Source organism: Oncorhynchus gorbuscha, linkage group LG03, assembly GCF_021184085.1.
Source record: "Oncorhynchus gorbuscha isolate QuinsamMale2020 ecotype Even-year linkage group LG03, OgorEven_v1.0, whole genome shotgun sequence".
NCBI classification, from domain to species: Eukaryota; Metazoa; Chordata; class Actinopteri; order Salmoniformes; family Salmonidae; genus Oncorhynchus; species Oncorhynchus gorbuscha.
In genome coordinates this window covers 98,775,300-98,802,720 of record NC_060175.1, presented here as the reverse complement: position 1 = coordinate 98,802,720, position 27,421 = coordinate 98,775,300, and the positions used below count along the sequence as shown (strand labels likewise).

Below are 27,421 nucleotides of genomic sequence, written 5' to 3'. Positions count from 1 at the left end.
CCTACTCTTTCTCTCCCACTCTTTCTTTCCCTCTCTCTTTCTCTCTTTCTCTCTCTTTCTCTCTCTTTCTCTCTTTCTCTCTCTTTCTCTCCTACTCTTTCTTTCCTACTCTTTCTCTTTCCCTCTCTCTTTCTCGCTCTCTCTCCTACTCTTTCTTTCCTACTCTTTCTCTTTCCCTCTCTCTTTCTCGCTCTCTCTCCTACTCTTTCTCTCTTTTTTTGCCCATCTCAATCTGTCTTTCTCTCTGTCTCTTTTTCTCTTCCTCGCTCACCTGTCCTCCCTCTCTCCTCTCCAGGTTTTAACCCCATGTGGGAGGAGACGCTGGTGTTCACGCTGCACATGCCCGAGCTGGCGCTGGTACGTTTCCTGGTGTGGGACCATGACCCGATCGGCCAGGACTTCATTGGCCAGCGCACCATCGCCTTCAACAGCATGATACCAGGTGTCTACCTACATCCTCCTTCAATCCAGCACACCCCCAACCACTACTGTTCTGTTGTCGGACACTCAACTGGCCTGTTAGTATAGGGCAGGGATCATCCTACTAGATCGGTTAGTATAGGGCAGGGATCATCCTACTAGATCGGTTAGTATAGGGCAGGGATCATCCTACTCTATCTGTTAGTATAGGGCAGGGATCATCCTACTAGATCGGTTAGTATAGGGCAGGGATCATCCTACTAGATCGGTTAGTATAGGGCAGGGATCATCCTACTAGATCGGTTAGTATAGGGCAGGGATCATCCTACTAGATCGGTTAGTATAGGGCAGGGATCATCCTACTAGATCGGTTAGTATAGGGCAGGGATCATCCTACTCTATCTGTTAGTATAGGGCAGGGATCATCCTACTAGATCGGTTAGTATAGGGCAGGGATCATCCTACTAGATCTGTTAGTATAGGGCAGGGATCATCCTACTAGATCTGTTAGTATAGGGCAGGGATCATCCTACTCTATCTGTTAGTATAGGGCAGGGATCATCCTACTAGATCGGTTAGTATAGGGCAGGGATCATCCTACTAGATCGGTTAGTATAGGGCAGGGATCATCCTACTCTATCTGTTAGTATAGGGCAGGGATCATCCTACTAGATCGGTTAGTATAGGGCAGGGATCATCCTACTAGATCGGTTAGTATAGGGCAGGGATCATCCTACTAGATCTGTTAGTATAGGGCAGGGATCATCCTACTCTATCTGTTAGTATAGGGCAGGGATCATCCTACTAGATCTGTTAGTATAGGGCAGGGATCATCCTACTCTATCTGTTAGTATAGGGCAGGGATCATCCTACTAGATCTGTTAGTATAGGGCAGGGATCATCCTACTCTATCTGTTAGTATAGGGCAGGGATCATCCTACTAGATCTGTTAGTATAGGGCAGGGATCATCCTACTAGATCTGTTAGTATAGGGCAGGGATCATCCTACTAGATCTGTTAGTATAGGGCAGGGATCATCCTACTCTATCTGTTAGTATAGGGCAGGGATCATCCTACTAGATCTGTTAGTATAGGGCAGGGATCATCCTACTAGATCTGTTAGTATAGGGCAGGGATCATCCTACTAGATCTGTTAGTATAGGGCAGGGATCATCCTACTAGATCTGTTAGTATAGGGCAGGGATCATCCTACTAGATCTGTTAGTATAGGGCAGGGATCATCCTACTAGATCTGTTAGTATAGGGCAGGGATCATCCTACTAGATCTGTTAGTATAGGGCAGGGATCATCCTACTAGATCGGTTAGTATAGGGCAGGGATCATCCTACTAGATCTGTTAGTATAGGGCAGGGATCATCCTACTAGATCTGTTAGTATAGGGCAGGGATCATCCTACTCTATCTGTTAGTATAGGGCAGGGATCATCCTACTAGATCTGTTAGTATAGGGCAGGGATCATCCTACTAGATCGGTTAGTATAGGGCAGGGATCATCCTACTCTATCTGTTAGTATAGGGCAGGGATCATCCTACTCTATCTGTTAGTATAGGGCAGGGATCATCCTACTAGATCTGTTAGTATAGGGCAGGGATCATCCTACTCTATCTGTTAGTATAGGGCAGGGATCATCCTACTAGATCGGTTAGTATAGGGCAGGGATCATCCTACTAGATCTGTTAGTATAGGGCAGGGATCATCCTACTCTATCTGTTAGTATAGGGCAGGGATCATCCTACTAGATCTGTTAGTATAGGGCAGGGATCATCCTACTAGATCGGTTAGTATAGGGCAGGGATCATCCTACTCTATCTGTTAGTATAGGGCAGGGATCATCCTACTCTATCTGTTAGTATAGGGCAGGGATCATCCTACTAGATCTGTTAGTATAGGGCAGGGATCATCCTACTCTATCTGTTAGTATAGGGCAGGGATCATCCTACTAGATCTGTTAGTATAGGGCAGGGATCATCCTACTAGATCGGTTAGTATAGGGCAGGGATCATCCTACTAGATCGGTTAGTATAGGGCAGGGATCATCCTACTAGATCGGTTAGTATAGGGCAGGGATCATCCTACTAGATCGGTTAGTATAGGGCAGGGATCATCCTACTAGATCTGTTAGTATAGGGCAGGGATCCTGTGGTCCTTCTGTAGCTCAGTTGGTAGAGCATGGCGCTTGTAACGCCAGGGTAGTGGGTTCGATCCCCGGGACCACCCATACGTAGAATGTATGCACACATGACTGTAAGTCGCTTTGGATAAAAGCGTCTGCTAAATGGCATAAATTAAAAAAAAAATTAAAATTAAATTAAAAAATTAAATTATCATCCTACTAGATCGGTTAGTATAGGGCAGGGATCATCCTACTAGATCGGTTAGTATAGGGCAGGGATCATCCTACTAGATCGGTTAGTATAGGGCAGGGATCATCCTACTAGATCGGTTAGTATAGGGCAGGGATCATCCTACTAGATCTGTTAGTATAGGGCAGGGATCATCCTACTAGATCGGTTAGTATAGGGCAGGGATCATCCTACTAGATCGGTTAGTATAGGGCAGGGATCATCCTACTAGATCTGTTAGTATAGGGCAGGGATCATCCTACTAGATCTGTTAGTATAGGGCAGGGATCATCCTACTAGATCTGTTAGTATAGGGCAGGGATCATCCTACTCTCTGTTAGTATAGGGCAGGGATCATCCTACTCTCTGTTAGTATAGGGCAGGGATCATCCTACTCTCTGTTAGTATAGGGCAGGGATCATCCTACTCTCTGTTAGTATAGGGCAGGGATCATCCTACTCTCTGTTAGTATAGGGCAGGGATCATCCTACTAGATCTGTTAGTATAGGGCAGGGATCATCCTACTCTCTGTTAGTATAGGGCAGGGATCATCCTACTAGATCTGTTAGTATAGGGCAGGGATCATCCTACTCTATCTGTTAGTATAGGGCAGGGATCATCCTACTAGATCTGTTAGTATAGGGCAGGGATCATCCTACTCTCTGTTAGTATAGGGCAGGGATCATCCTACTAGATCGGTTAGTATAGGGCAGGGATCATCCTACTCTATCTGTTAGTATAGGGCAGGGATCATCCTACTAGATCTGTTAGTATAGGGCAGGGATCATCCTACTCTATCTGTTAGTATAGGGCAGGGATCATCCTACTAGATCGGTTAGTATAGGGCAGGGATCATCCTACTCTATCTGTTAGTATAGGGCAGGGATCATCCTACTAGATCTGTTAGTATAGGGCAGGGATCATCCTACTAGATCTGTTAGTATAGGGCAGGGATCATCCTACTCTATCTGTTAGTATAGGGCAGGGATCATCCTACTAGATCGGTTAGTATAGGGCAGGGATCATCCTACTAGATCGGTTAGTATAGGGCAGGGATCATCCTACTAGATCGGTTAGTATAGGGCAGGGATCATCCTACTAGATCTGTTAGTATAGGGCAGGGATCATCCTACTAGATCGGTTAGTATAGGGCAGGGATCATCCTACTAGATCTGTTAGTATAGGGCAGGGATCATCCTACTAGATCTGTTAGTATAGGGCAGGGATCATCCTACTAGATCGGTTAGTATAGGGCAGGGATCATCCTACTAGATCGGTTAGTATAGGGCAGGGATCATCCTACTAGATCGGTTAGTATAGGGCAGGGATCATCCTACTAGATCTGTTAGTATAGGGCAGGGATCATCCTACTAGATCTGTTAGTATAGGGCAGGGATCATCCTACTCTCTGTTAGTATAGGGCAGGGATCATCCTACTCTCTGTTAGTATAGGGCAGGGATCATCCTACTCTCTGTTAGTATAGGGCAGGGATCATCCTACTCTCTGTTAGTATAGGGCAGGGATCATCCTACTCTCTGTTAGTATAGGGCAGGGATCATCCTACTAGATCTGTTAGTATAGGGCAGGGATCATCCTACTCTCTGTTAGTATAGGGCAGGGATCATCCTACTAGATCTGTTAGTATAGGGCAGGGATCATCCTACTCTATCTGTTAGTATAGGGCAGGGATCATCCTACTCTCTGTTAGTATAGGGCAGGGATCATCCTACTCTCTGTTAGTATAGGGCAGGGATCATCCTACTAGATCGGTTAGTATAGGGCAGGGATCATCCTACTCTATCTGTTAGTATAGGGCAGGGATCATCCTACTAGATCTGTTAGTATAGGGCAGGGATCATCCTACTCTATCTGTTAGTATAGGGCAGGGATCATCCTACTAGATCGGTTAGTATAGGGCAGGGATCATCCTACTCTATCTGTTAGTATAGGGCAGGGATCATCCTACTAGATCTGTTAGTATAGGGCAGGGATCATCCTACTAGATCTGTTAGTATAGGGCAGGGATCATCCTACTCTATCTGTTAGTATAGGGCAGGGATCATCCTACTAGATCTGTTAGTATAGGGCAGGGATCATCCTACTAGATCGGTTAGTATAGGGCAGGGATCATCCTACTCTATCTGTTAGTATAGGGCAGGGATCATCCTACTCTATCTGTTAGTATAGGGCAGGGATCATCCTACTAGATCTGTTAGTATAGGGCAGGGATCATCCTACTAGATCTGTTAGTATAGGGCAGGGATCATCCTACTAGATCGGTTAGTATAGGGCAGGGATCATCCTACTAGATCTGTTAGTATAGGGCAGGGATCATCCTACTAGATCTGTTAGTATAGGGCAGGGATCATCCTACTAGATCTGTTAGTATAGGGCAGGGATCATCCTACTAGATCTGTTAGTATAGGGCAGGGATCATCCTACTCTATCTGTTAGTATAGGGCAGGGATCATCCTACTAGATCTGTTAGTATAGGGCATCTGGGATCATCCTACTAGATCTGTTAGTATAGGGCAGGGATCATCCTACTAGATCTGTTAGTATAGGGCAGGGATCATCCTACTAGATCTGTTAGTATAGGGCAGGGATCATCCTACTAGATCTGTTAGTATAGGGCAGGGATCATCCTACTCTATCTGTTAGTATAGGGCAGGGATCATCCTACTCTATCTGTTAGTATAGGGCAGGGATCATCCTACTAGATCTGTTAGTATAGGGCAGGGATCATCCTACTAGATCTGTTAGTATAGGGCAGGGATCATCCTACTAGATCGGTTAGTATAGGGCAGGGATCATCCTACTCTATCTGTTAGTATAGGGCAGGGATCATCCTACTAGATCTGTTAGTATAGGGCAGGGATCATCCTATCTAGGGATCATCTGTTAGTATAGGGCAGGGATCATCCTACTCTCTGTTAGTATAGGGCAGGGATCATCCTACTAGATCTGTTAGTATAGGGCAGGGATCATCCTACTAGATCGGTTAGTATAGGGCAGGGATCATCCTACTCTCTGTTAGTATAGGGCAGGGATCATCCTACTAGATCTGTTAGTATAGGGCAGGGATCATCCTACTAGATCTGTTAGTATAGGGCAGGGATCATCCTACTAGATCTGTTAGTATAGGGCAGGGATCATCCTACTAGATCTGTTAGTATAGGGCAGGGATCATCCTATCCTACTAGATCTGTTAGTATAGGGCAGGGATCATCCTACTAGATCTGTTAGTATAGGGCAGGGATCATCCTACTAGATCGGTTAGTATAGGGCAGGGATCATCCTACTAGATCTGTTAGTATAGGGCAGGGATCATCCTACTAGATCTGTTAGTATAGGGCAGGGATCATCCTACTAGATCTGTTAGTATAGGGCAGGGATCATCCTACTCTCTGTTAGTATAGGGCAGGGATCATCCTACTAGATCGGTTAGTATAGGGCAGGGATCATCCTACTAGATCTGTTAGTATAGGGCAGGGATCATCCTACTCTCTGTTAGTATAGGGCAGGGATCATCCTACTAGATCTGTTAGTATAGGGCAGGGATCATCCTACTAGATCTGTTAGTATAGGGCAGGGATCATCCTACTAGATCTAGGGCAGGGATCATCTCTGTTAGTATAGGGCAGGGATCATCCTACTCTATCTGTTAGTATAGGGCAGGGATCATCCTACTCTATCTGTTAGTATAGGGCAGGGATCATCCTACTAGATCTGTTAGTATAGGGCAGGGATCATCCTACTCTATCTGTTAGTATAGGGCAGGGATCATCCTACTAGATCTGTTAGTATAGGGCAGGGATCATCCTACTAGATCTGTTAGTATAGGGCAGGGATCATCCTACTAGATCTGTTAGTATAGGGCAGGGATCATCCTACTAGATCTGTTAGTATAGGGCAGGGATCATCCTACTCTATCTGTTAGTATAGGGCAGGGATCATCCTACTCTATCTGTTAGTATAGGGCAGGGATCATCCTACTAGATCTGTTAGTATAGGGCAGGGATCATCCTACTAGATCTGTTAGTATAGGGCAGGGATCATCCTACTAGATCTGTTAGATCAGGGTTAGTATAGGGCAGGGATCATCCTACTAGATCTGTTAGTATAGGGCAGGGATCATCCTACTAGATCTGTTAGTATAGGGCAGGGATCATCCTACTAGATCTGTTAGTATAGGGCAGGGATCATCCTATCTATAGGGCAGGGATCATCCTACTCTATCTGTTAGTATAGGGCAGGGATCATCCTACTCTATCTGTTAGTATAGGGCAGGGATCATCCTACTAGATCTGTTAGTATAGGGCAGGGATCATCCTACTCTATCTGTTAGTATAGGGCAGGGATCATCCTACTAGATCTGTTAGTATAGGGCAGGGATCATCCTACTAGATCTGTTAGTATAGGGCAGGGATCATCCTACTCTCTGTTAGTATAGGGCAGGGATCATCCTACTAGATCTGTTAGTATAGGGCAGGGATCATCCTACTAGATCTGTTAGTATAGGGCAGGGATCATCCTACTAGATTCAGCCGCGGCCCGGGTTTTGTTTCTTGAGCGGCTGATCAGGTGTCTGGATCATAATTACAAATCATTTGTAGACTGCAAATTCACCGCAAGAAGCCCAAACAACATATAATATTGACTAAAACATAATCATTTCAAACCTTGCTTACATGCAATATATCTTTCTATTACACGTGGGGATACTTTAGAACAGTTTTCCCAGAGTTTAATCACTTGGAGCTGATTAGCTGGTGTCTTTAATGTCCAAATTCGACCACGGGCCGTCAGTAGGGTAACCCTGGTATATGCTGTGTGTGTGTTAGTGTGTGTATATAGCTGTTAGCAGTTTGTGTACTATGTTTTGTACTGGGAACAGTTCAGTATATGTGTGTTAGTTTATACTGTAGTTGTTAGTAGTGTTATGTTGTGAACTGGGAACAGTTTATGATTGTTGTGCTATTTGAAAACTTTTGAGGCCTTCTCTGATTTTAGTAGTGCTTCATGGTTGTTTCATTGATCTTCTAACAGAGAGTCCAGAGATATGAAACATTGTTCTGTTTGTTTCCATGTCGCTGGGCTCATTGTCATATTTTATGTGTGTGCTTTTTTTTAAATGTAGGTTATCGCCACGTGTATTTGGAAGGTATGGAGGCGGCCTCCATCTTTGTTCATGTGTCTGTACATGACATCACTGGTAAGGTAGGTAGTAAGGGAAGTGACCATGGTATTTCACCCACAAGGAATTTTTGTTTTGTATGCAAAGCGTTTGTCCTTTTAATTGTACCACTTTCTAATTGTGCGTCTCTCAATCATTTTACATTGGACTTCTAAAAATAAATAAAAATTAAACATTTTTAAAAAAAGTTCTTCTCCAAGTACTTTTCAACACAATAGTTCAGATAGAATTGAAGTGAGTTTTCCTCCTAGTCATCAACAGATGGTGGTTATTGAAAGGAAAAGAAATCTCCATTGTTATACAGATGAAGGATTGTTATGCCAAAGCTGGAAAATAAATATAATCATTAAAAAATCAATTCAATTAGGAGCTCGTTAATTCCCCCGGTTGCAGCTCAATGGAGAATAATTAATCAGAGGTGCCTAATTAGGTAATGAAGTGTCCTTAGCAGCAGCCAACCACGGCCCAGACAGCCCAGCTGTGTCATCTGCGTGTTACAGTTGAGTGGCAGCTGCTGCTGCAGCCACCGTTCTGACAATTAGCACGTTTAAATGGAGACGGATATAGATTACAGTCGCCTCAATAGTGATTCTATTTTCTTCAAGCCAGATGCTACTCTCCCTATAGACAGGCAGTGATATGAACTTGTACATATGATATAGGATTTTTAGATTACTGACTCAAGTCGCTCTAAATTGATGTACAGCCGACTTTGGATAAATGTAATGTTGTTGGACTGTCGTAACATCTTGCATTGAACCAGAAAAGTTAATTGAATAGGTATTGGAAAACTGTAGGCATATTCTACTACAGTTTGCACTTATCCAAAGTGTTCTTACTGGGAGTCAATCTATGCACTTTGAATCAAATGAAACAATCAACTACTAGAGAACTGAACCCATTTCAATAGTCTCTCCAATAGAGATCTGAAACCATATTCTATAGTCTCTCTACTAGAGAACTGAAACCATATTCTATAGTCTCTCTAATAGAGATCTGAAACCATATTCTATAGTCTCTCTACTAGAGAACTGAAACCATATTCTATAGTCTCTCTACTAGAGAACTGAAACCATATTCTATAGTCTCTCTAATAGAGATCTGAAACCATATTCTATAGTATCTCTAATAGAGATCTGAAACCATATTCTATAGTATCTCTACTAGAGAACTGAAACCATATTCTATAGTATCTCTACTAGAGAACTGAAACCTTCTTTCAGTAGTCTATCTGCTGGAGAACTGAAACCATATTCTATAGTCTCTCCAATAGAGAACTGAACCCTTCATTCCATAGTCTATCTACTACAGAACTAAAACCATCTTGCAATAGTCTATCTAAACTCAGCAAAAAAAGAAATGTCCTCTCACTGTCAACTGTGTTTATTTTCAGCAAATGTGTAAATATTTGTATTAAAATAAGATTCAACAACAGACATAAACTGTATCTGGTGTACAAAATCAAAAGTAAGTCGGTACCTGGTGTGGCCACCAGGTGCATTAATCACTGCAGTGCATCTCCTCCTCATGGACTGCACCAGATTTGCCTGTTCTTGCTGTGAGATGTTACCCCAGTCTTCCACCAAGGCACCTGCAAGTTCCCTGACATTTCTGGGGGGGAACGGCCCTAGCCCTCACCCTCCGATCCAACAGGTCCCAGACGTGCTATGGGATTGAGATCCGGGCTCTTCGCTGGCTATGGCAGAACACTGACATTCCTGTCTTGCAGGAGGCAAGTGGCAATGTCATGCTGGAGGGTCATGTCAGGATGAACCTGCAGGAAGGGTACCACATGAGGGAGGGTCATGTCAGGATGAGCCTGCAGGAAGGGTACCACATGAGGGAGGGTCGTGTCAGGATGAGCCTGCAGGAAGGGTACCACATGAGGGAGGGTCATGTCAGGATGAGCCTGCAGGAAGGGTGCCACATGAGGGAGGTCTTCCCTGTAACGCACAGCATTTAGATTGCCTGCAATTTTTTTTTTTTTTTTTTAACCTTTATTTAACTAGGCAAGTCAGTTAAGAACAAATTCTTATTTTCAATGACGGCCTAGGAACAGTGGGTTCAAATCAAATCAAATCAAATGTTATTTGTCACATACACATGGTTAGCAGATATTAATGCGAGTGTAGCGAAATGCTTGTGCTTCTAGTTCCGACAATGCAGTGATAACCAACAAGTAATCTAACTAACAATTCCAAAACTACTGTCTTATACACAGTGTAAGGGGATAAGGAACATGTACATAAGGATATATGAATGAGTGATGGTACAGAGCAGCATACAGTAGATGGTATCGAGTACAGTATATACATATGAGATGAGTGTGTAGACAAAGTAAACAAAGTGGCATAGTTAAAGTGGCTAGTGATACATGTATTACATAAGGATGCAGTCGATGATGTAGAGTACAGTATATACATATGCATATGAGATGAATAATGTAGTGTAAGTAACATTATATAAGGTAGCATTGTTTAAAGTGGCTAGTGATATATTTACATCATTTCCTATCAATTCCCATTATTAAAATGGCTGGAGTTGGGTCAGTGTCAATGACAGTGTGTTGGCAGCAGCCACTCAATGTTAGTGGTGGCTGTTTAACAGTCTGATGGCCTTGAGATAGAAGCTGTTTTTCAGTCTCGGTCCCAGCTTTGATGCACCTGTACTGACCTCGCATTCTGGATGATAGCGGGGTGAACAGGCAGTGGTTCGGGTGGTTGATGTCCTTGATGACTGCCTGTTCAGGGGCAGAATGACAGATTTGTACCTTGTCAGCTCGGGGGTTTGAACTTGCAACCTTCCGGTTACTAGTCCAACGCTCTAACCACTAGGCTAGGCCTGCAATGACAACAAGCTCAGTCCGATGATGCTGTGACACCCCAGCAAAGGCCATGACGGACCCTCCACCTCCAAATCCATCCCGCTCCAGAGTACAGGCCTCGGTGTTAGGCTCATGATAAATGCGAATCCGATCATCACCCCTGGTGAGACAAAACCGCGACTCGTCTGTAAAGAGCACTTTTTTCCAGTCCTGTCTGGTCCAGCGATGGTGGGTTTGTGCCCATAGGCGATGTTGTTGCCGGTGATATCTGGTGAGGACCTGCCTTACATGGCCTACAAGTCCTCAGTCCAGCCTCTCTCAGCCTATTGTGGACAGTCTGAGCACTGATGTACGGATTGTGTGTTCCTGGTGTAACTCAGGCAGTTGTTGTTGCCATCCTGTACCCGTCCCGCAGGTGTGATGTTCGGATGTACCGATCCTGTGCAGGTGTTGTTACACGTGGTCTGGCCACTGCGAGGACAATCAGCTGTCTGTCCTGTCTCCCTGTAGCGCTGTCTTAGGCATCTCTGTTATGCAGGTGAATGAGGACCCAAAAGCGACTTGGCGAAAACAGAGTTTTTAATCCAGTAAGATACTTAACAAAACAAAAGGCATAATACTACTCGTAAAGACGAGAACAGACTGGAGACTTGATCAAGAACTGCAGGTTGCCTCGGGAAGGCACTTGAACCTAGCAGACTCAGACACCTGCTCACCACGCAGCATCTGAGGGAAACACGACACGACAGGGCAAAACATAGACACAGCACGGTGAATATAGACAAGGATCCGACAGGGCAGGTACGGAAAACAAGGAGAGAAATAGGGACTCTAATCAGGGAAAAGGATCGGGAACAGGTGTGGGAAGACTAAATGATTGATTAGGGGAATAGGAACAGCTGGGAGCAGGAACGGAACGATAGAGAGAAGAGAGAGCGAGAGAGTGAGAGAGGGAGGGGAGAGAGAGGGATAGAAAGAGGGAAAGAACCTAATAAGACCAGCAGAGGGAAACGAATAGAAGGGGAAGCACAGGGACAAGACATGATAATTAATGACAAAACATGACAGTACCCCCCACTCACCGAGCGCCTCCTGGCGCACTCGAGGAGGAACCCTGGCGGCAACGGAGGAAATCATCAATAAGCGAACGGTCCAGCACGTCCCGAGACGGAACCCAACTCCTCTCCTCAGGACCGTAACCCTCCCAATCCACTAAGTATTGGTGACCCCGTCCCCGAGAACGCATGTCCATGATCTTACGTACCTTGTAAATAGGTGCGCTCTCGACAAGGACGGGAGGGGGAGGGAAGACGAACGGGGGTGCGAAGAAAGGGCTTGACACAGGAGACATGGAAGACAGGATGGACGCGACGAAGATGTCGCGGAAGAAGCAGTCGCACAGCGACAGGATTGACGACCTGGGAGACACGGAACGGACCAATGAACCGCGGAGTCAACTTACGAGAAGCTGTCGTAAGAGGAAGGTTGCGAGTGGAAAGCCACACTCTCTGGCCGCAACAATACCTTGGACTCTTAATCCTGCGTTTATTGGCGGCTCTCACAGTCTGTGCCCTGTAACGGCAAAGTGCAGACCTCACCCTCCTCCAGGTGCGCTCACAACGTTGGACAAACGCTTGAGCGGAGGGAACGCTGGACTCGGCAAGCTGGGATGAGAACAGAGGAGGCTGGTAACCCAGACTACTCTGAAACGGAGATAACCCGGTAGCAGACGAAGGAAGCGAGTTGTGAGCGTATTCTGCCCAGGGAGCTGTTCTGCCCAAGACGCAGGGTTTCTGAAAGAAAGGCTGCGTAGTATGCGACCAATCGTCTGATTGGCCCTCTCTGCTTGACCGTTAGACTGGGGATGAAACCCGGAAGAGAGACTGACGGACGCACCAATCAAACGACAGAACTCCCTCCAAAACTGTGACGTGAATTGCGGACCTCTGTCTGAAACGGCGTCTAACGGGAGGCCATGAATTCTGAACACATTCTCGATGATGATTTGTGCCGTCTCCTTAGCGGAAGGAAGTTTAGCGAGGGGAATGAAATGTGCCGCCTTAGAGAACCTATCGACAACCGTAAGAATCACAGTCTTCCCCGCAGACAAAGGCAGACCGGTAATGAAGTCTAGGGCGATGTGAGACCATGGTCGAGAAGGAATGGGGAGCGGTCTGAGACGACCGGCAGGAGGAGAGTTACCCGACTTAGTCTGCGCGCAGTCCGAACAAGCAGCCACGAAACGGCGCGTGTCACGCTCCTGAGTCGGCCACCAAAAGCGCTGGCGAATAGACGCAAGAGTGCCTCGAACACCGGGATGACCAGCTAACTTGGCAGAGTGAGCCCACTGAAGAACAGCCAGACGAGTGGAAACAGGAACGAAAAGGAGGTTACTAGGACAAGCGCGCGGCGACGCAGTGTGCGTGAGTGCTTGCTTAACCTGTCTTTCAATTCCCCAGACTGTCAACCCGACAACACGCCCATAAGGAAGAATCCCCTCGGGATCAGTAGAAGCCACAGAAGAACTAAACAGACGGGATAAGGCATCAGGCTTGGTGTTCTTGCTACCCGGACGGTAAGAAATCACAAACTCGAAACGAGCGAAAAACAACGCCCAACGAGCTTGACGGGCATTAAGTCGTTTGGCAGAACGGATGTACTCAAGGTTCTTATGGTCTGTCCAAACGACAAAAGGAACGGTCGCCCCTCCAACCACTGTCGCCATTCGCCTAGGGCTAAGCGGATGGCGAGCAGTTCACGGTTACCCACATCATAGTTGCGCTCAGATGGCGACAGGCGATGAGAAAAATAAGCGCAAGGATGAACCTTATCGTCAGACTGGAAGCGCTGGGATAGAATGGCTTCCACGCCTACCTCTGAAGCGTCAACCTCGACAATGAATTGTCTAGTGACGTCAGGAGTAACGAGGATAGGAGCGGACGTAAAACGTTCTTTTAGAAGATCAAAAGCTCCCTGGGCGGAACCGGACCACTTAAAACACGTCTTGACAGAGGTAAGAGCTGTGAGAGGGGCAGCAACTTGACCGAAATTACGAATGAAACGCCGATAGAAATTAGCGAAACCTAAAAAGCGCTGCAACTCGACACGTGACCTTGGAACGGGCCAATCACTGACAGCTTGGACCTTAGCGGAATCCATCTGAATGCCTTCAGCGGAAATAACGGAACCGAGAAAAGTAACGGAGGAGACATGAAAAGAGCACTTCTCAGCCTTTACGTAGAGACAATTCTCTAAAAGGCGCTGTAGAACACGTCGAACGTGCTGAACATGAATCTCGAGTGACGGTGAAAAAATCAGGATATCGTCAAGATAGACAAAAACAAAGATGTTCAGCATGTCTCTCAGAACATCATTAACTAATGCCTGAAAAACAGCTGGCGCATTGGCGAGACCAAACGGCAGAACCCGGTACTCAAAATGCCCTAACAGAGTGTTAAACGCCGTTTTCCACTCGTCCCCCTCTCTGATGCGCACGAGATGGTAAGCGTTACGAAGGTCCAACTTTGTAAAGCACCTGGCTCCCTGCAGAATCTCGAAGGCTGATGACATAAGGGGAAGCGGATAACGATTCTTAACCGTTATGTCATTCAGCCCTCGATAATCCACGCAGGGGCGCAGAGTACCGTCCTTCTTCTTAACAAAAAGAACCCCGCCCCGGCCGGAGAGGAAGAAGGCACTATGGTACCGGCGTCAAGAGACACAGATAAATAATCCTCGAGAGCCTTACGTTCGGGAGCCGACAGAGAGTATAGTCTACCCCGAGGAGGAGTGGTCCCCGGAAGGAGATCAATACTACAATCATACGACCGGTGAGGAGGAAGGGAGTTGGCTCGGGACCGACTGAAAACCGTGCGCAGATCATGATATTCCTCCGGCACTCCTGTCAAATCGCCAGGTTCCTCCTGAGAAGTGGGGACAGAAGAAATGGGAGGGATGGCAGACATTAAACACTTCACATGACAAGATACGTTCCAGGATAGGATAGAATTACAAGACCAATTAATAGAAGGATTATGACATACTAGCCAGGGATGACCCAAAACAACAGGTGTAAAAGGTGAACGAAAAATCAAAAAAGAAATAGTCTCACTGTGGTTACCAGATACTGTGAGAGTTAAAGGTAGTGTCTCAAATCTGATACTGGGAAGATGACTACCATCTAAGGCAAACATGGGCGTAGGCTTGTCTAACTGTCTGAAAGGAATGTTATGTTTCCGAACCCATGCTTCGTCCATGAAACAACCCTCAGCCCCAGAGTCAATCAAGGCACTGCATGTAGCACCCGAACCGGTCCAGCGTAGATGGACCGACATAGTAGTACAGGATCTAGATGAAGAGACCTGAGTAGTAGCGCTCACCAGTAGCCCTCCGCTTACTGATGAGCTCTGGCCTTTACTGGACATGAATTGACAAAATGTCCATCAAATCCGCAATAGAGGCACAGGCGGTTGGTGATCCTCCGTTCCCTCTCCTTGGTCGAGATGCGAATACCTCCCAGCTGCATGGGCTCAGTCTCTGAGCCAGAGGAGGAGATGGTTGCGATGCGGAGCAGGGAAACACCGTTGACGCGAGCTCTCTTCCACGAGCTTGGTGACGAAGATCTACCCGTCGTTCTATGCGGATGGCGAGAGCAATCAAAGAGTCCACACTGGAAGGAACCTCCCGAGAGAGAATCTCATCTTTGACCACTGTGTGGAGTCCCTCCAGAAAACGAGCGAGCAGCGCCGGCTCGTTCCAGTCACTAGAGGCAGCAAGAGTACGAAACTCTATAGAGTAATCCGTTATGGATCGATCACCTTGGCATAGGGAAGCCAGGGCCCTAGAAGCCTCCCCACCAAAAACTGAACGGTCAAAAACCCGAATCATCTCCTCTTTAAAGTTCTGGTAATTGTTAGAACAATCAGCCCTTGCCTCCCAGATAGCTGTGCCCCACTCTCGGGCCCGGCCAGTAAGGAGTGAAATGACGTAAGCAACCCGAGCTCTCTCGCTAGAGTATGTGTTGGGTTGGAGAGAGAACACAATATCACACTGGGTGAGAAAGGAGCGGCACTCCGTGGGCTGCCCGGAGTAGCAAGGTGGGTTATTAACCCTAGGTTCCGGAGGCTCGGCAGGCCAGGAAGTAACAGGTGGCACGAGACGAAGACTCTGGAACTGTCCAGAGAGGTCGGAAACCTGAGCGGCCAGGTTCTCCACGGCATGGCGAGCAGCAGACAATTCCTGCTCGTGTCTGCCGAGCATGGCTCCTTGGATCTTGACGGCAGTGTTACGAGCCTCTGTAGTCGCTGGGTCCATTCCTTGGTCGGATCCTTCTGTTATGCAGGTGAATGAGGACCCAAAAGCGACTTGGCGAAAACAGAGTTTTTAATCCAGTAAGATACTTAACAAAACAAAAGGCATAATACTACTCGTAAAGACGAGAACAGACTGGAGACTTGATCAAGAACTGCAGGTTGCCTCGGGAAGGCACTTGAACCTAGCAGACTCAGACACCTGCTCACCACGCAGCATCTGAGGGAAACACGACACGACAGGGCAAAACATAGACACAGCACGGTGAATATAGACAAGGATCCGACAGGGCAGGTACGGAAAACAAGGAGAGAAATAGGGACTCTAATCAGGGAAAAGGATCGGGAACAGGTGTGGGAAGACTAAATGATTGATTAGGGGAATAGGAACAGCTGGGAGCAGGAACGGAACGATAGAGAGAAGAGAGAGCCAGAGAGTGAGAGAGGGAGGGGGAGAGAGAGGGATAGAAAGAGGGAAAGAACCTAATAAGACCAGCAGAGGGAAACGAATAGAAGGGGAAGCACAGGGACAAGACATGATAATTAATGACAAAACATGACAATCTCACAGTACGGACATTGCAATTTATTTCCCTGGCCACATCTGCAGTCCTCATGCCTCCTTGCAGCATGCCTGAGGCACGTTCATGCAGATGAGCAGAGACCCTGGGCATCTTGCTTTTGGTGTTTTTCAGAGTCCGTAGAAAGGCCTCTTTAGTGTCCTAAGTTTTCATAACTGACTTTAATTGCCTACTGTCACTAAGCTGTGTCTTAATTAACAACCGTTCCACAGGTGCATGTTCATTAATTGTTTATGGTTCATTGAACCAGCCTGGGAAACAGTGTTTAAACCCTTTGTCAAGTTATTTTGATTTTTACGAATTATCTTTGAAGGACAGGGTCGTTTCTTTTTTTTGCTGAGTTTACTAGAGAACTTAAACCATCTTCGATAGTCTATCTACTAGAGAACTTAAACCATCTTCGATAGTCTGACTATCTACTAGAGAACTTAAACCATCTTCGATAGTCTGACTATCTACTAGAGAACTTAAACCATCTTCGATAGTCTGACTATCTACTAGAGAACTTAAACCATCTTCGATAGTCTGACTATCTACTAGAGAACTTGTCATTCTTCTTTTATTTCTATACTGCATTCTCTTGTCTCTGTCATCAACACATACTGTAATGACCACACTGTTGTTCATTTCTATTCCTGTTTCCAGATCTCTTTGTCTGCTTTGACTGTTTGTGCATCTATTTGCTGTACTCTCCCTCACTTCCCACTCTCTCATCTCACTCTCCCTTCTCTCTCTAATTCTCTCTCTCCCTTCTCTCTCTAATTCTCTCTCTCCCTTCTCTCTCTAATTCTCTCTCTCTCCCTTCTCTCTCTAATTCTCTCACTCCCTTCTCTCTCTAATTCTCTCTCTCCCTTCTCTCTCTAATTCTCTCACTCTCCCTTCTCTCTCTAATTCTCTCTCTCCCTTCTCTCTCTAATTCTCTCTCTCCCTTCTCTCTCTAATTCTCTCTCACTCTCCCTTCTCTCTCTAATTCTCTCACTCTCCCTTCTCTCTCTAATTCTCTCTCTCCCTTCTCTCTCTAATTCTCTCTCTCCCTTCTCTCTCTAATTCTCTCACTCTCCCTTCTCTCTCTAATTCTCTCACTCTCCCTTCTCTCTCTAATTCTCTCACTCTCCCTTCTCTCTCTAATTCTCTCTCTCCCTTCTCTCTCTAATTCTCTCACTCTCCCTTCTCTCTCTAATTCTCTCTCTCTCCCTTCTCTCTCTAATTCTCTCTCACTCTCCCTTCTCTCTCTAATTCTCTCACTCCCCCTTCTCTCTCTAATTCTCTCTCTCCCTTCTCTCTCTAATTCTCTCTCTCCCTTCTCTCTCTAATTCTCTCACTCTCCCTTCTCTCTCTAATTCTCTCTCTCCCTTCTCTCTCTAATTCTCTCTCTCCCTTCTCTCTCTAATTCTCTCTCTCTCTCCCTTCTCTCTCTAATTCTCTCTCTCTCTCCCTTCTCTCTCTAATTCTCTCTCTCCCTTCTCTCTCTAATTCTCTCTCTCTCCCTTCTCTCTCTAATTCTCTCTCTCCCTTCTCTCTCTAATTCTCTCTCTCCATTCTCTCTCTAATTCTCTCTCTCTCCCTTCTCTCTCTAATTCTCTCACTCTCCCTTCTCTCTCTAATTCTCTCTCTCCCTTCTCTCTCTAATTCTCTCACTCTCCCTTCTCTCTCTAATTCTCTCTCTCCCTTCTCTCTCTAATTCTCTCTCTCCCTTCTCTCTCTAATTCTCTCTCTCCCTTCTCTCTCTAATTCTCTCACTCTCCCTTCTCTCTCTAATTCTCTCTCTCCCTTCTCTCTCTAATTCTCTCTCTCTCTCCCTTCTCTCTCTAATTCTCTCTCTCCCTTCTCTCTCTAATTCTCTCTCTCTCCCTTCTCTCTCTAATTCTCTCTCTCCCTTCTCTCTCTAATTCTCTCTCTCCCTTCTCTCTCTAATTCTCTCTCTCTCCCTTCTCTCTCTAATTCTCTCACTCTCCCTTCTCTCTCTAATTCTCTCTCTCCCTTCTCTCTCTAATTCTCTCACTCTCCCTTCTCTCTCTAATTCTCTCTCTCCCTTCTCTCTCTAATTCTCTCTCTCCCTTCTCTCTCTAATTCTCTCTCTCCCTTCTCTCTCTAATTCTCTCACTCTCCCTTCTCTCTCTAATTCTCTCTCTCCCTTCTCTCTCTAATTCTCTCTCTCCCTTCTCTCTCTAATTCTCTCTCTCCCTTCTCTCTCTAATTCTCTCTCTCCCTTCTCTCTCTAATTCTCTCTCTCCCTTCTCTCTCTAATTCTCTCTCTCACTTCTCTCTCTAATTCTCTCTCTCCCTTCTCTCTCTAATTCTCTCTCTCCCTTCTCTCTCTAATTCTCTCTCTCCCTTCTCTCTCTAATTCTCTCTCTCCCTTCTCTCTCTAATTCTCTCTCTCCCTTCTCTCTCTAATTCTCTCTCTCTCCCTTCTCTCTCTAATTCTCTCTCTCCCTTCTCTCTCTAATTCTCTCTCTCCCTTCTCTCTCTAATTCTCTCTCACTCTCCCTTCTCTCTCTAATTCTCTCACTCTCCCTTCTCTCTCTAATTCTCACTCTCCCTTCTCTCTCTAATTCTCTCTCTCCCTTCTCTCTCTAATTTTCTCATTCTGCCTTCCTTCTCTCTTCCCTCTCTCGCTCTCTTCTTTCTCCCTCCTTCCCTCTCTCGCTCTCTCTTCCTTCTTGCTCTTTCTCTTTCTCTCGTTCTCTCCTTTCTGTGATTTCAGTTGAACCCTCTTTGTCCAAACGCTGCTTTTAGAGGCAGAAAATTGTTAGGAGTCCTGAAGGCGCCACTCTGAACCCAGGTGTAGTGAAATCCAGTCAGCACCCTGCATGTGCCACATGCCCCTTCCCTGCCACCCCAGTGATTTCGCCCATCTGCACCCGCAAGGCAATAACGTCCGCCCATTAGAGCTAACTCATGCCGAACATGAGTTGCGAACATGATTGTGACCGCTTGACTCGTCAGTATCCTCCATCGACCCAAAGTAGATCCAATGTCACTAACATGCGCCGGAGGGAGGGAGAGGTGGGGGGGAGAGAGAGGGACACAATACCCGGGACTAGGGGTATTTTATCCATACTCAGGAGATTCCCAGCATGGAGCACTGCAGGGTTATACAGAATTAAGAGAAAAATACATGTGTTAACGACGTAAAACATGAACTCTGTCAGACTTGCCCGGATCTTGCAGGAGGGTGCGGGGGGGTGACCTCCCTCTCTGTACATGGTGATCTTGCAGGAGGGTGCGGGGGGGGGGGTGACCTCCCCTCTCTGTACATGGTGATCTTGCAGGAGGGTGGGGGGGGGGTGACCTCCCTCTCTGTACATGGTGATCTTGCAGGAGGGGGGTGACCTCCCCTCTCTGTACATGTTGATCTTGCAGTAGGGTGCAGGGGGGGTGCTCTCCCTCTCTGTACATGGTGATCTTGCAGGAGGGGGGTGACCTCCCCTCTGTACATGGTGATCTTGCAGGAGGGGGTGACCTCCCTCTCTGTACATGGTGATCTTGCAGGGGGGGGGTGACCTCCCTCTCTGTACATGTTGATCTTGCAGTAGGGTGCAGGGGGGGGTGCTCTCCCCTCTCTGTACATGGTGATCTTGCAGGAGGGGGTGACCTCCCTCTCTGTACATGGTGATCTTGCAGGAGGGGGGGTGACCTCCCTCTCTGTACATGGTGATCTTGCAGGAGGAGGAGGGGGTGACCTCCCTCTCTGTACATGGTGACCTCCCCTCTCTGTACATGGTGACCCTCCCCTCTCACTCTGTACATGGTGACCCCCTCCCCTCTCACTCTGTACATGGTGACCTCCCCTCTCTGTACATGGTGATCTTGCAGGAGGGGGGGGGGGTGACCTCCCCTCTCTGTACATGGTGATCTTGCAGGAGGAGGAGGGGGGGGTGACCTCCCCTCTCTGTACATGGTGATCTTGCAGGGGGGGGGGGGTTACGAAACTGTAATGCCTTGGGCACTCAGTCTTGGTGTAATTCCACTTGGATCTACTTGATGACATTGGGTTGCTGCACATCATTTGCTGGAAGGTAAAGCATTTTGAAATGAACACACACACACACACCAGTCATCATGGTGGTCTCAGTGCAAAGAGTGTCACAGCAGGTAACCCAGTGTTGATTCGATTGGTGAATGTCAAATTATGATCTCCATCTCTACATCCCACCTCCAACCCTGTACATGGTGACCTCCCCTCACTCTGTACATGGTGACCTCCCCTCACTCTGTACATGATGACTTCCCCCCACTCTGTACATGGTGACCTCCCCTCTCTGTACATGGTGACCCCCTCCCCCTCTCACTCTGTACATGGTGACCCCCTCTCTGTACATGGTGACCCCCTCCCCCTCTCACTCTGTACATGGTGACCCCCCTCTCTGTACATGGTGACCCCCTCCCCCTCTCACTCTGTACATGGTGACCCCCTCCCCCTCTCACTCTGTACATGGTGACCTCCCCTCTCTGTACATGGTGACCCCCTCCCCTCTCACTCTGTACATGGTGACCCTCACCCTCTCTGTACATGGTGACCCTCCCCTCTCACTCTGTACATGGTGACCCTCCCCCTCTCTGTACATGGTGACCCTCCCCCTCTCACTCTGTACATGGTGACCCTCCCCTCTCACTCTGTACATGGTGACCCCCTCCCCCTCTCACTCTGTACATGGTGACCCCCTCCCCCTCTCACTCTGTACATGGTGACCCCCTCTCCCCTCTCACTCTGTACATGGTGACCCCCTCCCCTCTCACTCTGTACATGGTGACCCTCCCCTCTCACTCTGTACATGGTGACCCCCTCCCCTCTCACTCCCTCTGTACATGGTGACCCCCTCTCTGTACATGGTTACCCTCCCCCTCTCACTCTGTACATGGTGACCCTCCCCCTCTATCTGTACATGGTGACCCCCCTCTCTCTGTACATGGTGACCCTCCCCTCTCACTCTGTACATGGTGACCCCCCCTCTCTGTACATGGTGACCCTCCCCTCTCACTCTGTACATGGTGACCCTCCCCTCTCTCTGTACATGGTGACCCCCCCCCTCTCTCTGTACATGGTGACCCTCCCCGTCTCACTCTGTACATGGTGACCTCCCTCTCTGTACATGGTGACCTCCCCTCTCTGTACATGGTGACCCTCCCCCTCTCACTCTGTACATGGTGACCCCCTCCCCCCTCTCACTCTGTACATGGTGACCTCCCCTCTCTGTACATGGTGACCCCCTCCCCCTCTCACTCTGTACATGGTGACCCTCACCCTCTCTGTACATGGTGACCCTCCCCCTCTCACTCTGTACATGGTGACCCTCCCCCTCTCTGTACATGGTGACCCTCCCCTCTCACTCTGTACATGGTGACCCTCCCCCTCTCACTCTGTACATGGTGACCCCCTCCCCCTCTCACTCTTTACATGGTGACCCCCTCCCCTCTCACTCTGTACATGGTGACCCTCCCCTCTCACTCTGTACATGGTGACCCCCTCCCCCTCTCTCTCTGTACATGGTGACCCCCCCTCTCTGTACATGGTTACCCTCCCCCTCTCACTCTGTACATGGTGACCCTCCCCCTCTATCTGTACATGGTGACCCCCCTCTCTGTACATGGTGACCCTCCCCTCTCACTCTGTACATGGTGACCCCCCCTCTCTGTACATGGTGACCCTCCCCTCTCACTCTGTACATGGTGACCCTCCCCCTCTCTCTGTACATGGTGATCCCCCTCTCTCTGTACATGGTGACCCTCCCCGTCTCACTCTGTACATGGTGACCTCCCTCTCTGTACATGGTGACCCTCCCCTCTCACTCTGTACATGGTGACCCCCTCCCCCCCTCTCTGTACATGGTGACCCTCCCCTCTCACTCTGTACATGGTGACCCCCTCCCCCTCTCACTCTGTACATGGTGACTTCCCCTCTCTGTACATGGTGACCCCCCCCTCTCACTCATTACATGGTGACCCCCTCCCCCTCTGTACATGGTGACCCTCCCCTCTCACTCTGTACATGGTGACCCCCCTCCCCTCTCACTCTGTACATGGTGACCCCCTCCCCCTCTCACTCTGTACATGGTGACCCCCCTCTCACTCTATACATGGTGACGCTCCCCTCTCTGTACATGGTGACCCTCCCCCTCTCTGTACATGGTGACCTCCCCTCACATTGTACATGGTGACCTCCCCCCACATTGTACATGGTGACCTCCCCCACTCTGTACATGATGACTTCCCCTCACTCTGTACATGGTGACCCTCCCCTCTCTGTACATGGTGACCTCCCCCACTCTGTACATGATGACTTCCCCTCACTCTGTACATGGTGACCTCCGCCCACTCTTTACATGATGACTTCCCCTCACTCTGTACATGGTGACCCTCCCCTCTCTGTACATGGTGACCCTCCCCCTCTCACTCTGTACATGGTGACCCCCTCCCCTCTCACTCTGTACATGGTGACCCCCTCCCCCTCTCACTCTGTACATGGTGACCCCCTCCCCCTCTCACTCTGTACATGGTGACCCCCTCCCCCTCTCACTCTGTACATGGTGACCCCCTCCCCCTCTCACTCTGTACATGGTGACCCCCTCCCCCTCTCACTCTGTACATGGTGACCCCCTCCCCCTCTCACTCTGTACATGGTGACCCCCTCCCCCCTCTCTGTACATGGTGACCCTCCCCCTCTCACTCTGTACATGGTGACCCTCCCCTCTCACTCTGTACATGGTGACCCTCCCCCTCTCTCTGTACATGGTGACCCCCCTATCTCTCTGTACATGGTGACCCCCCTATCTCTCTGTACATGGTGACCCCCCTCTCTCTGTACATGGTGACCCTCCCCTCTCTGTACATGGTGACCCCCCTCTCTGTACATGGTGACCCTCCCCCTCTCACTCTGTACATGGTGACCCTCCTCCTCTCTCTGTACATGGTGACCCCCCCCTCTCTCTGTACATGGTGACCCCCCCTCTCTCTGTACATGGTGACCCTCCCCGTCTCACTCTGTACATGGTGACCTCCCCTCTCTGTACATGGTGACCTCCCCTCTCTGTACATGGTGACCCTCCCCTCTCACTCGGTACATGGTGACCCTCCCCTCTCACTCTGTACATGGTGACCTCCCCTCTCTGTACATGGTGACCCCTCCCCCTCTCACTCTATACATGGTGACCCCCTCCCCCTCTCACTCTGTACATGGTGACCCCCTCCCCCTCTCACTCTGTACATGGTGACCCCCTCCCCCTCTCACTCTGTACATGGTGACCCTCCCCTCTCACTCTGTACATGGTGACCCCCTCCCCCTCTCACTCTGTACATGGTGACCCCCTCCCCCTCTCACTCTGTACATGGTGACCCCCTCCCCTCTCACTCTGTACATGGTGACCCCCTCCCCCCCTCTCTGTACATGGTGACCCTCCCCTCTCACTCTGTACATGGTGACCCTCCCCCTCTCACTCTGTACATGGTGACCCTCCCCCTCTCTCTGTACATGGTGACCCCCCTATCTCTCTGTACATGGTGACCCCCCTATCTCTCTGTACATGGTGACCCCCCTCTCTCTGTACATGGTGACCCTCCCCCTCTCTGTACATGGTGACCCCCCTCTCTGTACATGGTGACCCTCCCCCTCTCACTCTGTACATGGTGACCCTCCTCCTCTCTCTGTACATGGTGACCCCCCTCTCTCTGTACATGGTGACCCCCCCCCCTCTCTCTGTACATGGTGACCCTCCCCGTCTCACTCTGTACATGGTGACCTCCCCTCTCTGTACATGGTGACCTCCCCTCTCTGTACATGGTGACCCTCCCCCTCTCACTCGGTACATGGTGACCCTCCCCTCTCACTCTGTACATGGTGACCTCCCCTCTCTGTACATGGTGACCCCCTCCCCCTCTCACTCTATACATGGTGACCCCCTCCCCCTCTCACTCTGTACATGGTGACCCCCTCCCCCTCTCACTCTGTACATGGTGACCCCCTCCCCCTCTCACTCTGTACATGGTGACCCTCCCCTCTCACTCTGTACATGGTGACCCCCTCCCCCTCTCACTCTGTACATGGTGACCCCCTCTCACTCTATACATGGTGACGCTCCCCTCTCTGTACATGGTGACCCTCCCCCTCTCTCTATACATGGTGACCCTGCCCTCTCTGTACATGGTGACCTCCCCTCACATTGTACATGGTGACCTCCCCCACATTGTACATGGTGACCTCCCCCATATTGTACATGGTGACCTCCCCCACATTGTACATGGTGATCTCCCCCACATTGTACATGGTGATCTCCCCACATTGTACATGGTGACCTCCCCTCACATTGTACATGGTGACCTCCCCTCACATTGTACATGGTGACCTCCCCTCACATTGTACATGGTGACCTCCCCTCACATTGTACATGGTGACTTCCCTTCACTCTGTACATGGTGACCCTCCCCTCTCTGTACATGGTGACCTTCCCCCACTCTGTACATGGTGACTTCCCCTCACTCTGTACATGGTGACCTCCCCCCACTCTGTACATGATGACTTCCCCTCACTCTGTACATGGTGACCTCCCCCCACTCTGTACATGATGACTTCCCCTCTCTGTACATGGTGACCCTCCCTCTCTGTACATGGTGACCTCCCCCACTCTGTACATGATGACTTCCCCTCACTCTGTACATGGTGACCTCCCCCACTCTGTACATGATGACTTCCCCTCACTCTGTACATGGTGACCCTCCCCTCTCTGTACATGGTGACTCTCCCCCTCTCTGTACATTGTGACCCTCCCCCTCTCACTCTGTACATGGTGACCCCCTCTCACTCTGTACATGGTGACCCCCTCTCACTCTGTACATGGTGACCCCCTCCCCCTCTCACTCTGTACATGGTGACCCCCTCTCACTCTGTACATGGTGACCCCCTCCCCCTCTCACTCTGTACATGGTGACCCCCTCCCCTCTCACTCTGTACATGGTGACCCCCCTCTCTGTACATGGTGACCCCCTCTCTGTACATGGTGACCCCCTCTCTGTACATGGTGACTCCCCTCTCTGTACATGGTGACCCCCCTCTCACTCTGTACATGGTGACCCCCTCTCACTCTGTACATGGTGACTCACCCCCTCTCACTCTGTACATGGTGACCCTCCCCCTCTCTGTACATGGTGACCCCCTCCCCTCTCACTCTGTACATGGTGACCCCCTCCCCCTCTCACTCTGTACATGGTGACCTCCCCCACTCTGTACATGATGACTTCCCCTCACTCTGTACATGGTGACCCTCCCTCTCTGTACATGGTGACCCTCCCCCACTCTGTACATGGTGACCTCACCTCACATTGTACATGGTGACTTCCCCTCACTCTGTACATGGTGACCCTCCCTCTCTGTACATGGTGACCCCCTCCCCCTCTCACTCTGTACATGGTGACCCTCCCCTCTCTGTACATGGTGACCCTCCCCCTCTCACTCTGTACATGGTGACCCCCTCTCACTCTGTACATGGTGACCCCCTCTCACTCTGTACATGGTGACCCCCTCCCCCTCTCACTCTGTACATGGTGACCCCCTCCCCTCTCACTCTGTACATGGTGACCCCCTCCCCCTCTCACTCTGTACATGGTGACCCCCTCCCCTCTCACTCTGTACATGGTGACCCCCCCTCTCTGTACATGGTGACCCCCCTCTCTGTACATGGTGACCCCCCTCTCTGTACATGGTGACTCCCCCTCTCTGTACATGGTGACCCCCCTCTCACTCTGTACATGGTGACCCCCTCCCCTCTCACTCTGTACATGGTGACCTCCCCCACTCTGTACATGATGACTTCCCCTCACTCTGTACATGGTGACCCTCCCTCTCTGTACATGGTGACCCTCCCCCACTCTGTACATGGTGACCTCACCTCACATTGTACATGGTGACTTCCCCTCACTCTGTACATGGTGACCCTCCCCTCTCTGTACATGGTGACCCCCTCCCCCTCTCACTCTGTACATGGTGACCCTCCCCCTCTCTGTACATGGTGACCCTCCCCCTCTCTCTCTGTACATGGTGACCCTCCCCCTCTCACTCTGTACATGGTGACCCCCCCTCTCTGTACATGGTGACCCTCCCCTCTCACTCTGTACATGGTGACCCTCCCCTCTCTCTGTACATGGTGACCTCCCCTCTCTGTACATGGTGACCCTCCCCCTCTCACTCTGTACATGGTGACCCCCTCTCTGTACATGGTGACCCTCCCCTCTCACTCTGTACATGGTGAACCCCCCTCTCACTCTGTACATGGTGACCCTCCCCTCTCACTCTGTACATGGTGACCCTCCCCCTCTCTCTGTACATGGTGATCCCCCTCTCTCTGTACATGGTGACCCTCCCCGTCTCACTCTGTACATGGTGACCTCCCCTCTCTGTACATGGTGACCCTCCCCTCTCACTCTGTACATGGTGACCCTCCCCTCTCTGTACATGGTGACTCTCCCCCTCTCTGTACATGGTGACCCTCCCCCTCTCACTCTGTACATGGTGACCCCCTCTCACTCTGTACATGGTGACCCCCTCTCACTCTGTACATGGTGACCCCCTCCCCCTCTCACTCTGTACATGGTGACCCCCTCCCCTCTCACTCTGTACATGGTGACCCCCTCCCCCTCTCACTCTGTACATGGTGACCCCCTCCCCTCTCACTCTGTACATGGTGACCCCCTCTCTGTACATGGTGACCCCCCCCTCTCTGTACATGGTGACCCC

General features: G+C 49.2%; 1 protein-coding gene across 1 annotated transcript in view; it reads left to right on the top strand.

Annotated features, from left to right (window-relative positions):
• The window catches only part of LOC124032352 (1-phosphatidylinositol 4,5-bisphosphate phosphodiesterase eta-2-like), a 314,070-nt gene that overhangs the window by 274,282 nt on the left and 12,367 nt on the right, over nt 1-27,421 (top strand). The window contains exons 20-21 of the mRNA XM_046344691.1: nt 296-442; nt 7,925-8,004. Coding sequence (XP_046200647.1) covers nt 296-442; nt 7,925-8,004 — 227 coding nt within the window. The remainder of the gene's footprint in view (nt 1-295; nt 443-7,924; nt 8,005-27,421) is intronic.